Source organism: Gymnogyps californianus, chromosome 3 (genome assembly GCF_018139145.2).
Source record: "Gymnogyps californianus isolate 813 chromosome 3, ASM1813914v2, whole genome shotgun sequence".
In the NCBI taxonomy this organism is placed as follows: domain Eukaryota; kingdom Metazoa; phylum Chordata; class Aves; order Accipitriformes; family Cathartidae; genus Gymnogyps; species Gymnogyps californianus.
The window spans coordinates 33033745-33045822 of NC_059473.1; the positions used below are offsets into that span (position 1 = coordinate 33033745).

At 44.9% G+C, this 12078-nt stretch overlaps 1 protein-coding gene across 1 annotated transcript in view; it reads right to left on the reverse strand.

Moving 5' to 3' along the window:
* Positions 1-427: 427 nt before the first annotated feature.
* The window catches only part of DAAM2 (dishevelled associated activator of morphogenesis 2), a 147943-nt gene continuing 136292 nt past the window's right edge, over positions 428-12078 (reverse strand). The window contains exons 25-26 of the mRNA XM_050894758.1: positions 4723-4893; positions 428-2740 (exon numbers count right to left, since the gene is read on the reverse strand). Of these exons, the coding sequence (XP_050750715.1) occupies positions 2525-2740; positions 4723-4893 (387 nt within the window). The 3' untranslated portion in view covers positions 428-2524. The remainder of the gene's footprint in view (positions 2741-4722; positions 4894-12078) is intronic.

Sequence of the window (12078 nt, forward strand, 5' to 3'; positions counted from 1 at the left end):
CATAAGTTGGACAGAGCCATGAGTCACATCTTGCACCAGGGCTGACCTTGGCACTACACCTGAATTTCTGGGTGAGTCCTAAACCCAGGGAGAACAAAGAGGGGAAAAAAACTACAATGTTCTAATCCCTAAAAGCATCGTCTTTGGAATTCAGGGATTATCCGAATCTAAATTCAAGTCTATACCAATTTGGCACATATTACCACCTCTCATATGGCTTACATGGCATAGGTTATATGGCATGCTTTAAAACAAGACAAACAAAAAGGGCTGGGATATAGCATGTCTACTTCAGGGAGCAGCAAGGAGCTTGTTAATATAATTTACAAGAGACATTTCTAAAAATCCATTTTGTAATTTAAAATAAAAATGCTTAAAAAAGTGAGAGTTTTTCTTAAACTTTCAAAAACCTTTATGAAATACAGTCTTTCTTCTACAAGGTGCTTGTGTCCGCTGCAATGGGCATTGCTGTTAATAGCTAATCCCAGAAGGGGAGTGGGATAGTAAGGGAGGAGAATGCACCCAGCTCTTGTAAGATACCAGCTCTTTACGATGAGTATTATACAGAGGCGCGGCAGTCTGGAATGTTGTAAATAGGGAAATTCTGGGGTGGGAGACTCAAAATTCAGTAAACAATGAAACATTAGAGTTTAACAATTCTGACTTTTTTGCTTCTTTCCATAGTTTACATAATTATTTTACTCTCAAAGCGTTCAGAAAACCACCACAGTTTGTTTCTCCGATATCGGTAGTATGTAATACTGATCAGGCAGCGTGCATGGCAGAGGAAGTTCTGTTCTGCAGACTCAGTGCAGAGCCTGAGGTTACGTGACATTCAGAGAAAAATCAAACCAAATGATTAAAGTGACAAATAGAGCTTTTTTCACTTCCCTGGGATTCCTTGACATTTTGTGCTCTTGACTGTTGATGCATAGTTTGTAGATGGTAGGTCCCTCTTCTCAAATGTTCTCTCTTTTCTTTCTGTCTAGGAGGAAGAATCCATCACATTTCTTTCTTTTCCTCTTTTTCTTCTCCAGGGAAGATAATAAAAAAGGAAGACAAGATTCAAAAGAAAAAAAAAAGCCCATGACAGCCCACACAATCCAATCCCTTTGCTAGAGCCATGAAGACACACAGAATTCAGAATTCAGGCCTCTTCTTGGGGTTCTTTGCTTTTTTGCTGGGTGCTTCATACATGTAGCTTAAATACAAATTTATTTTTTTCTTATGAATTAACCTATCTCCAAAGCCTGTTTGGCTTACACAATTCTGTGTCCTCCTGGAAAAATTCTCAGTTTTCATTATGGGACCCTCCATTGGTTCATCCCACGTGATCCCTTCAAAATGAAAAAGGCTGTGGGCTCCAAGGCTCTCCTTTGACACCATTCATATCTTACTGAGTTACGTGATTCCCCTAGGTAGGAGTGGGGTGTGTGCAGTGAAGGTCAGCCTGTTAGACAGAAAGACCAGTTCATGCTAACAGCAATCACAGCTAGCATCAAGTGGAAAAGAAATCTCATATCTTGCAGCCAGTGACCCTGTTTGCTTTTTGCTACTTGTGACCTGTGGACGATACTAGGGAGCTCCCGATTTCCATTGGGCTGCACTAAGAAATCTTGCACAAACAGGTAAGAAATGTTCCGCTGTTTCCCTCCCACTCTCCAGCAATGACAACAGGCTCCACAGTCATCTACTTGTAATCCCAACCTGCCAGTGGGTTAGTTTTCTAAAGAAAAGCCAGAGCTTCTTTCCTAGAAGATGCATTTCATAGCTTCGAGGCTCAATCACCAATAAATTTCAGAAAACTTCTTCTAGAAAAGCAGAATCCAAAAGACTTTTGCAAAGTATTTTATGTTGATCCTGATTCTTGAATTTCAATTTGTTCCAGAACCTGATTACTTCCTTCTGAGCATCGCTTGCTTTGGACAGTGTAGGCCACACAAAAATACTATACAGAACATGAGATCAAAAGCATTTTTCAGGTGCTAATCAATGGCTTATAAAATCCAATTCTGGAAGAGAATTGGAAACCTTGAGAACCACATCTTTACAAGCCCCTGAAGGCCAGTCTAGATCTTGAAGAAGCGACAGGTGTTCACAGAGCTGCTCTGAAATTAGTCTTGCTTGTTATCAGCAAGATGGAGATCGTGACTAGTTTTTACTTTGGCACACAGAAAATTATCTTTCTCCAGCTGTGAGGCAGTCTGCAAGGCCCAAGTACTTTCTGTCATCACCATGAGGCCTTTGATGACACAATGAACTCCCAGAAGAAAATCTGTCAGCTCTGCATGGCCCAGTCACAGGCCCTGCTGGCTCCACAGAGGCACTTTTATAATGGTTCAAATTAGGAGCACAGAAGAGGGATGGGAGGAAAGCTGATCACGGAAAGGTAACGTCTCTAGCCACAGACCAAAGAAATCCTTTGGGGCAGCTGTCAGCCAGGTGCCTTCGCACACATTCATCTTCCTTGTTTTGCACTTTTTCATCACCTTCTTTTGGTTGATTATTTTTCTTCCTCTTGCAATTAATAATTTAGCTTTGTCACCACCCGCTCCCGGCTTGTCTCTAAACCTTGGTTCCCCGAACGCTTACGGTTACGCTTGAGCTTGGATAAGTCTTTGTCAAAGACTTCACCTGACCTTAATGCTGACACCAGGTCATCAAACTCCCCACTCTCTTCGGAGATGCTTCCAGCTTTTGCTTTCTTTTGTCGCCTCTCTTTTTCCCTCTGCTCTTTTAGCTGCAGAGAAAAACACAGAGCTTTAGGATTAGCTAATCGAGATGCCAGATCACTAGGTGCACTGCCAAGAAGCAGCTAAGATGCATCGGTACAGTTTAGGGAAAAAAAAAATGATCAGGAGCTTATCCACAATGCCATCACCTGTGCCAAGAGCAACAGGTGACCATGCTGGGCTTCCCTTCTTCTGCACAGGCAAGTAGAGAGCAGGAGAGATGAGGAATGAGTAGCATCGTATGTTTGCCTCACAAAGCACTACCACCCTGGAACAAAGAGGACACATGGGATCTGTCTATGCTGCTGGTGTTTTGCACTAATTTTACAGTAGGATAGTGCCAACAAAGTAGCTGTGCCAAATGACAGTCTACAAGCGATGCTGGCACAGGTAATTACCCAGCTTCTGGGACCAGGCTTGCAGCAACCTTAGTGTGGCAGCACCTACTATGCTGACAGTACCTAAGCTAGTGAGTTTAAAGTTAGTTTGGATGTGTCTATACAAACCACAGTCACTAGTATAGTCACAAACAGCTTTGCGCTTGGGGCATAGCTAGCCAAATTGACAGGCAGAAAAGCTGCAGTCCTGCAGAAGGAGGAAAAGAAGGAAAAACCCCAGAAAGCCACAAGCTAAACATACTGGAGAATGAAAATTGTGTGAGATATCAAAACATCAACAGAAACCCTATCCACCAAACAGCTCATGTTTGGATGGAGGCAGCGTGTTGCAGTGATGGGAAGAGGAAGGTACATTGCCTCGACTCTGGAAAGAGAAACTGGTCATAAACACAAAGAACAATGGAACAGAACTGCTGATTTTACAAAGCATTGGATAGGTCCACCTGTCAACGTGATGCCCTTGGTCTGCCTAGGGTAGCTCCAGGGAGCTCGATTATCCCCCTCCACTGCTCAGCTCCAAGATTAGTGGAAATGGCAAGGGATGGATGTGGCTGTCAGGAAGCAGGTCGCTTGCTCTGCTTGCTAGCCCCACATTGCAGGAAGACTCTTTCTGTAAGCAAACTGCAACCTCTCTCATGGTGTATTAGGCCTACGAAACCATCCTAGTGCTTTAACAGTGGGCTCCTGCACTTTCCAGGCTGGCTGAGAGGAAACTTGAGCCTAAGTCCTGGCATTTTGTCCCTATGTCCAACAGTAAGGCTGCTGGCATCCCCGCGTTTTACCTCTCTCCTCTTCTGAAAGGCACAAACTGGTGCTTTTGGCACAGCAAACATTTAAAGCAGCAACTCCCCACAGCGAGGCCTGGGGCCATGGCGGCAGCCAGCATTAAAATGCTGGCAGGGGGGAAGGAGGCAGGGGACTGCTGAGCTGTTCTCAGGCCTCAGGAAAGGCTGAGGTTAGAGGGGGAGGCTGGTTCACACGAACCCCTGGGGACACACACATCTGTCTCCCAGCAGCAAAATCAACGATGCACAAAAGCTCTCTTGCCACGTCAAGGCCAGACATGGCCCCACTAACCAAGGCATTAAGGCTGGCCAGAGAGAAATACTGCCAGTGTGGGCTGCAGCAGGTGCCAGGGCATTCGCTGTGTCACGATACGCTGTCAGGCAACAGGCACGCAGCAGATGATGATGGAGTCTGAGTGGAAGCTGGCCAGCTGGCAGGACCGAGGGAGATCTGGCTCCCAGAGCTTTTGCACAGAGCCTGCAGCCTGAAAGCAGGACAGTCTGGCACTGGGCAGGGGCAGCACCATCCTGCAAAGTGCTGGGGCAGAACAGGCAGTACTAGATTTGGTATCTGAATCCAAAAGAGGGTAATTTAGGAGCCAAACAGTATGCCTTTGAGAGCTGACAGGACAGCCAGCAGGAAAAATGTCATCATTTGTGAAGAGAATGATGCAAAAGAGAGGTGGCACAGAGAAGGACATAAAACAGTGACAGGACATAAGCATTTGAATTGGGTCTCTCAACCTTTCTCTCTTCAGACATGAAAAGGCAATGGAAGGAAACACCTTCCTGTGCCCAGGTCCTCACCATGGCCTCCATGCGTGCCCTGCGCTCCTCCTCTTCCTTTTTCTTCCTCATATTCTCCAGATCTTGCTTGGCCTCTGCAAATGACTGTAAGAAAGTGTCGAAGATGCCAAAAAATTCATCTGGCTGCATCTTGCCCTCGTTCTCTCCAAAATGCTTCAGTGCCTTGGCATACTGTCAAGGGGGCAGAAAACACAAGAGCAATAGTTAGGCAGGCAGTTTGGTGAAGACAGTGAGGAAAGCTTATGAGTAACCACGCATGTAATTCAATACCCTCTGAGCATTCATGCGGCGAGAGCAGAAACTGCCCCCCGGCAACAGAAATGCCTCTCCTTAAGGCAGGTGCCTCTGTCCCTGAAGAATCTGCTTTCCTGGATATCCTTTGGGCAACATGGGGCAATGGTGCTGGAGAGCACTAGCTGTCCACTTACACAAAAAAACCATGTTCAGTGCCTGAGGGTGATGGAGTAATTTCAGAGGATGACCATCTGGCCACATCTCAGCTGCAGCTATGGAATAACAGGGGCACAGAAGACAGTGAGCTAGCTGGGGAAAGAAGTAGTTTTAGTCCATCCTAACTACCAAACAAGTAGTTTTAGCCCATCCTTTCCCCTTCCACCTTCCCCTCAAATCCACTTTTACAATGGCTGGAGTTAGAGTGTTTTTTTGCAATAACGTTACAGTCTGTCCTCTCAGGAGCCTTTTGCCATGTCATCCATCACTGTGGAGTCCTCTGAGTCAGGGTGTTGCCTGGGAGAGAGGAGACTATGGACAGACATGGCATGAAAGAGGGGCAAGGAAAGCAGCCAGGGCTCCCGGGCTGACTTAAAAGAGAGTGAACACATCACAAGTGGCTTTTATTTTAAAAGGCAAATGTTGAGGCTGCAGGACGCATGTGGAGGCAGCCAGCTGGCAGGACTTCAGTCACAGGGCAGTCCTGATTGGGATATGGTAAATTCACAGCAACCCCTGGCTCTTGGACACCAGTCCTGCAGTAGTTGTACTCTCTTCTTTGCTCTCTCACACTCACAAGCATGCCTCTCTACTCACCAAAATGCACTCAAATGCATGCACATATAGTCTGTCAACAGTGTGTATGCACGTGTCCACCAAGTCCTATATAAGCGCACACATCAAAAAGCTGAATCATTGTCCAACCACCTTCACTCGCACACCTCTGTATCACAACAGGCAGCACCAGCAACACATTCCTGACAGCACTGGTGCCCTGATGCACAGCTCCCCTAGCATTCCCTGCTTGCACTTTAACACACCATCACTGAGCAGCAGAGCATCCTTACAGACCTCAACATTTACCAAACCACACCCAGACTCTCCCAGGCTATGGACTGCCTTCAAACTCTCTTGTGCGTGTATTCAGCTCAGACTAACACAGCCCAACTTCCCTTTCCTTAGGTGGGTGCTCTTGCAGAATGGAAAAGACAGTAAGAACAGTTCAGGCTCCAATCCCAAGCACAAAATGAGTTTGGAAGCAGGTCTTATAAACCCCTCTGGCCCTGTACCGGGTACAGCATAAACAATGTCTCCCAGTCAACTGCAGGGAAAAGAAATCTCCAAGGAAAGCAGCTTCCTTCTGGCACAGCCTGAGAGATTCGGCATCTCCCCTCCTCTGCTTTCCCTGCCAGGCCGAGAAAGCAGTTTGAAGCAATAGCTTCTTTTTTCTTTAAAAAGGCTGCATTCTCAGCCAGAAACAAACAAAGAAACCCAAAGTATCTGGGAAAAAAAAAAAGTGTTGGAAGAAATGCAAGTTGCTTTGAGCTACCAAACATGGCAGGAGTTGAAGGAAGCACTACAGCAGCAAGTCATGGAGGGACTCCAGAGTATGGAAACAGCAACAGATTACTTCTCTGTTTTAACTCCTTTTCTCTGAAACCTCTGAAGACACATACACACAAGTATGCACACCTACTCCCTCTCCCCACCCCTTCCTGTATATATGTATTTTCTCTGTATATAATGTGCACAGTCTGCTTGAATATTAGGAAAGTGCAGCAGTCTCACAGTAATCTACACTGACCAGCACCAGCAATTCAGCAGAGAGAATACAGGCTGTCAATACCACAGAGGGAGACAAAGCATCTCCATGTGCTATATTTTCTTGGCTTGCCTGCTCCAGCGTGCCAATCGGCCAGGAGAGCAGGAGTGCCAGAGAAAGACTTCAGCACAGGCATTGCCACCACTGCTTGAGCACACAGAGCACCTGAAGCTCATTGCTCACAGGAGATGTGCTACCTGGAATCTCTTCCCACTTAACTTGTGGTTAACTCCTGTGAAAATTGAAAATAAGGCACAAATTAAGAGCAGTGACTAGAGCTGCCAGCTAGAAGGAAAGCTTGTCCACCTCCTGTGGAGCCTGAAGTCCAGGCAGTCCAGTCCACAGGCAGCCCACAGGAGATGGCTGTTGTACGTAGCGATGCACCGCCTCGGTCCCCTGCATTCTTCCTGTGCACAGCAAAGGTGAGTGAGGGGGCACACAGGAACCGAGTTGGTTTGAGCCCACGAATGCCCATAGGGGTTTCCTATTCTCTTAGGGAGGCTGGGGGTTGAAAAAGAGGGGGTCCTTCCCTGGGGCTTTTGGCTCCTACATACATGGAAGTCTCCATTAGAGGGTGGTGTTGTCTGCAAATGTTCTGCATGTGGCCTGTCACCCAACTACCAGCACCAGATAGTTCTTGTCACACTGGCAGAGGGGCTTTTACCACTGCCTCCCCACTGCCACTCAGAGGAGGAACAATGTTGCTGTGCTGGAAAGACCCAGCAACCTAGCAGCCTTCCAGAGACACTCATGAGTATAAGGTGGTCTCCAAGCAGCAGCGAGGAGGAGGCTGAGAACAGCCTGTTTTTGGTGCCCTGTAACATGGCTTAGTAGGTCACAATCACTTATTGTAAAGCAGTGAAAGATAAGAAGCAAAACTCTGTGAGCTAGATGTACTAAAATAACTACAAAAGAGAAATCTGCAGTTCACTGAAGTAAACATTTTCCTTCTTTCTCTACTGACTAAGCAGAGGAAGGCAAGTCAGGAGATCAGCCTTTGCTGCCAACTCTGCCCATTATGTGGCTTGGGAACTCATGCTCCCTCTCTGAGCCTTCCTTTCTCCATTCGTTACAGAACAGAAAGTGTTGCCCCACTAATCTGATACAGGAAACGGCAAAAAATCAGTTGTTCACATCTGTAGGGCACTACATCAATTCAATGCACTATTGTAAAGAGAGCCATGCTGTCTTTTCACTGTTTACACTGCAACAGACCCCTCTGGTTTTATCACTTCTGTTTCCCCATAGCTCTGGTTCTGTGACCACGTGTGCTTTTTCAAAGCACTGGTACTGGGACAAGGTGCAGCAAGCTGCTGGAGGCAGCTTCCCCAACCCTGGTATGAAGCCCAGGCTCCTACCTGCCCACAGTGGCTAAAACCACACTGCCTGCCTCGCTCAGGGCGTAAGAGGCAGCACGGCACAGACTGAGGTGCTATGGACCCCAGCCCTCTCCTCTGCTCTCTGCCACAGGATTTGTGTCATCCTGTACAAATCACTCGACTGCTCCATGGACAGATTCCCGGCCAAACAGTACCCGTTCTCGTGCACAACTGTGAAATCTGTAGCTAAGTCCTCATGCACGCAAAACGCTTCCCAGAATTTTGTGACGTGCTGTAGTATTGCAGAACAAGGGCTGAAACTTGCTTATTCCTGAAGTCATTTGGGGACAGATGACATGGGCAAAAGCAAGATGGAAAACTGTGTTTCAGCAGGTTTTCCACTGTAATACAGGATGGTATCTCTTTTTTTCATTAAAAAATTCATTTCCACACCATAAGGGCCCCCAAGCTCCATGATATAACAGGTCCACAAGCTCAGTGCCAGTTCTGCTTCCTCTGCCAAACTTTCCACTGAATTCATCCTCTTGCCAAAGCAAATCGTTTAGACAGTTGTTTATTTTAAAAAGCCATTTTAGCAAGGAGGGGGAAAGTGGGACAGCAGCACACACACTCTCTGCTGTGCTTGCCAACGAAATGTTAAACAGTGGCAGAAGAGCTCTGGAAACGGCAGGAACGGAGCTCTATGAGGAGGAGGAAAAACAGCCATGATAAAAATTTCCTGCTGTCTGTGCTGTCTGCTATTGCGGGAGGAGGCAATGCATGAGTGAATTATACCATGTAGCCATGCAACATGAACTGTCTTCCCCAGAGAAGCAATCTTGAGTTTGCTGTTATGAAGACTCCAGTCCTGTACTGACGCAGTTCAAATAAATGTCTGTTGTCTTTATGGGACAGATTCAGATCAGTTAATGGAAAGAGCCTGGCCAATTTCAGGCAGGCTGGGCCCAGCTCTCCTTGCACCTAAATGCTCTTAAAGGATTCTCCTAAGAGTTCAACAGTGACTATAGCAGCCCCAAAATCAAGATACAGGTGCTATAAACATTTCTGATATGTTAGATGCCAACCTGCCCTGAAGCATCTGCAGTTCTAAGTTACCGTACAACAGCTACGTAATTTATTTACCAAATGGTTGTTTCTGGCAGTAGGTTGTTGTGCCTGCTCATGCCCTTTGTAACACACCTCATCTTGACTTCCTCAGTCCCTGTCCTGATCCATTCCTTATTCATTAGCCCCAGTGGCTGACAGAAAATACCAGTCTCCCAAAATGAATGACTGAAGTGCACAGCCTGTAACTGGCACTTGGACTGCAGTATTTCTGTGTGCTTCATAGCATTCTGCCATTAATGACTATTTTCTTAAATGGATTTTGGCTGTCACTGTCTTGCTGTTCTTCAAACAGTTACTATGTGTGCTAAGCTTATGCATGTGCAGAGTCTGAACTCCTTTCTCCATGATGACAAACACCCTGCTTGAGAGGAGCTGTCATGAGAAAGACTGGCGATGGACACTTTTCCTACCTGCCTCATCAGCCTTGCCCAGGCAGTGGCCTCCATTGTGCCTCTACAGAGAGGCTTAAGTTTGATACTGATCATAGGAATGGCAATACCTGATTAAGCAGACTTTGTTCTTCTAGGAAGATCCAAAACATTTTAAAACCAGGTTTGTTATAAACCAAGCACAAAGTAGAACAGTTATGAAGCAGTCTGGCAATCTAAGTTCATACCTGTCAAAATTTAAGTATGTTGTAAAGCTTCATGTAGGGCAAATGTCACCTTTTTCAAGGAGGAAAATAAAATTTATACCATGGGAGGTCACTGTTCCTCTGCCTGGGCATTTTCATTGCTTCCCCACAGGAAACACAGGGAAAAAATTTCACAAACAAAATTCAACCCCATTCTGTTCTTTCTGATGTAAAAAAGTCAATTTTTCATCTGTTCAAACACATAAAAACTGGTGAAGGATTCCAGGGCAGAATTTCACTTTCTCCTGCCCCCACCTTCCAGTTTATGGGAAATGGCAGAAAACAGTATCCCTTGATCTAATCTATATATTCCCTTATACAGTGGTATTGAAAGTGAGAAAAACACAAAAAGAACAAGAACCAGCTGTGCTAAGGAGCCTGTTTAAAGAGTTGGTCTAAGTTGTCAATCAGTTCTTAACCAAGCCATCTGTTTACTGCATGAATATAAGTACAGTTACAAGGCTTCCTCTGCAAACATGGATGCCTGCATCTGACAACCTGGCCCTTTAAATTTAAAATATCACTTCCTCCCCATGGCCACTAACTGTAAATGGTCCTGTTTAAGCAAAAAGACCAAAAAAAGTACTGCATGGGATTGTGAAAAATATCCTCTACAGAGAAGGTCAGCACCACACCTTGGTAATGGATTGTTTCCGTAACTAAAAGGAATAAAGAAATGACTTTTGCTAATACTAAAGACATTTAAAAAAATAAAAAACTTCCCAGGTTTGAAAAGATAATTTGTATTGTTTCAAATCCCAGCTGAGGAAACATGGCTCTGATTAACCCATGGCAATCAATTAGCCACATCTATATTTAGAAGGATATCCAACTCCAGCTGTTAAAACTAGGGTTTCGTTATTATTAATAAATCTGTGAACCAGACCAATTCTTCCTGGGCTCATTACGATCTTTTTAAAAGTCCTCCCACTACCTTTTTTTTCAATTTGCTTTGCTTTGAGAAATCAAAAAAGAACAGGATAATCAGATGTCTTGGTCCCTCTCTTCCTTTAATTGGCTAGTTATAGTAGGTTTCCATGGCAAGAAAAAAGTTTGTGATTCAACAAGCACAGAGAGCCCATTGAGGTTGGAAGATGTTATAGGCTTTGCAAAGCACATCTGGTTTGCTGAAAATTTCCAGCTTTCTTTTTCCTTTTTTTTGCTTTTTTTTTTCTTTTTTAAGAAAAAAGATGAAAAAGAGGAAGAAGAGAGGGGAAAAATAATATGAGGCAAACATGAGAAATAGCTCAGCATTGGTAAGGACAGACAGTTCCCTTTTAGGAGTCCAAAAGCAGCTTTTTGCCAGTGGAAGAACCAAAGCCATAGGTTGAGCAGAAGTTGGAATGGCATGTGTTCAAACATAGTAAGGGTGTGTGAGGAGAAGGTAGAGAAACGTTTCCTAAGCATGTTATAGTCATTAAAATAAAACATCTCTTTATGTCGAGTGCTTTATGTTGGCTATGTCTAAAAAAGCGTGCAACAACTTCCAGACATATTGATCCGTCTGTAGGGAGATTCTCTGGTTATTCTTAAAGCAAAAGAATGGCATTTTTTCCTGCAAGTGCCTGATCAAGAAAAGTTGCATTGCTGTGCTGGACATGTACCACTTGCTGGTTTTTAACCCCTGACTGACCTTGTAAAGAATCTGCATTGGGCTTTTGTCCTAGTGTGCCAAAAGAAAGGACCACCACCATCTATAACACCAAACCAAAAGCGGGCAGTCTAAGCCAAGGACAGAGCGAATTCGCTTCCAGAAATGTGCACCCAACTATAATGAAGTTGAAAAATTTACCCAGTCATAAAACAGAAGCCCCCAAACCATAGAAAATTGAGCTTTTCTCAGTAAATTTAGTGGAGGCATGGAATGTAAAATATTGGTTTTGTGATTATAAAGCCAGTATGGTGTGAACATTATTATATTGGAAGCAGTTTGAATCTTCTCAAGCAACATGACAACAATGAAAAAATTAGGCACATTATTCTCCACAAAATTTCCTTACAACATTAACAAGTGTTAGACTGCCCAGCTTCGCCTTCTGAGTGCTGTAATAACTACTGCCCCACTGGCATTTGCCAGGGCAGCTAGCTCTAGCTGACAGCCAGTAGCTCCTGGTGTTTGCAGCTGCAAGTCAGTATTACCAACATTATCTCCACAGCAAGGAAAAGCTTTTGAATTACAGAATGACAGTACTGCAGAGCAACTGGACCAGTGAGGAGTCCTA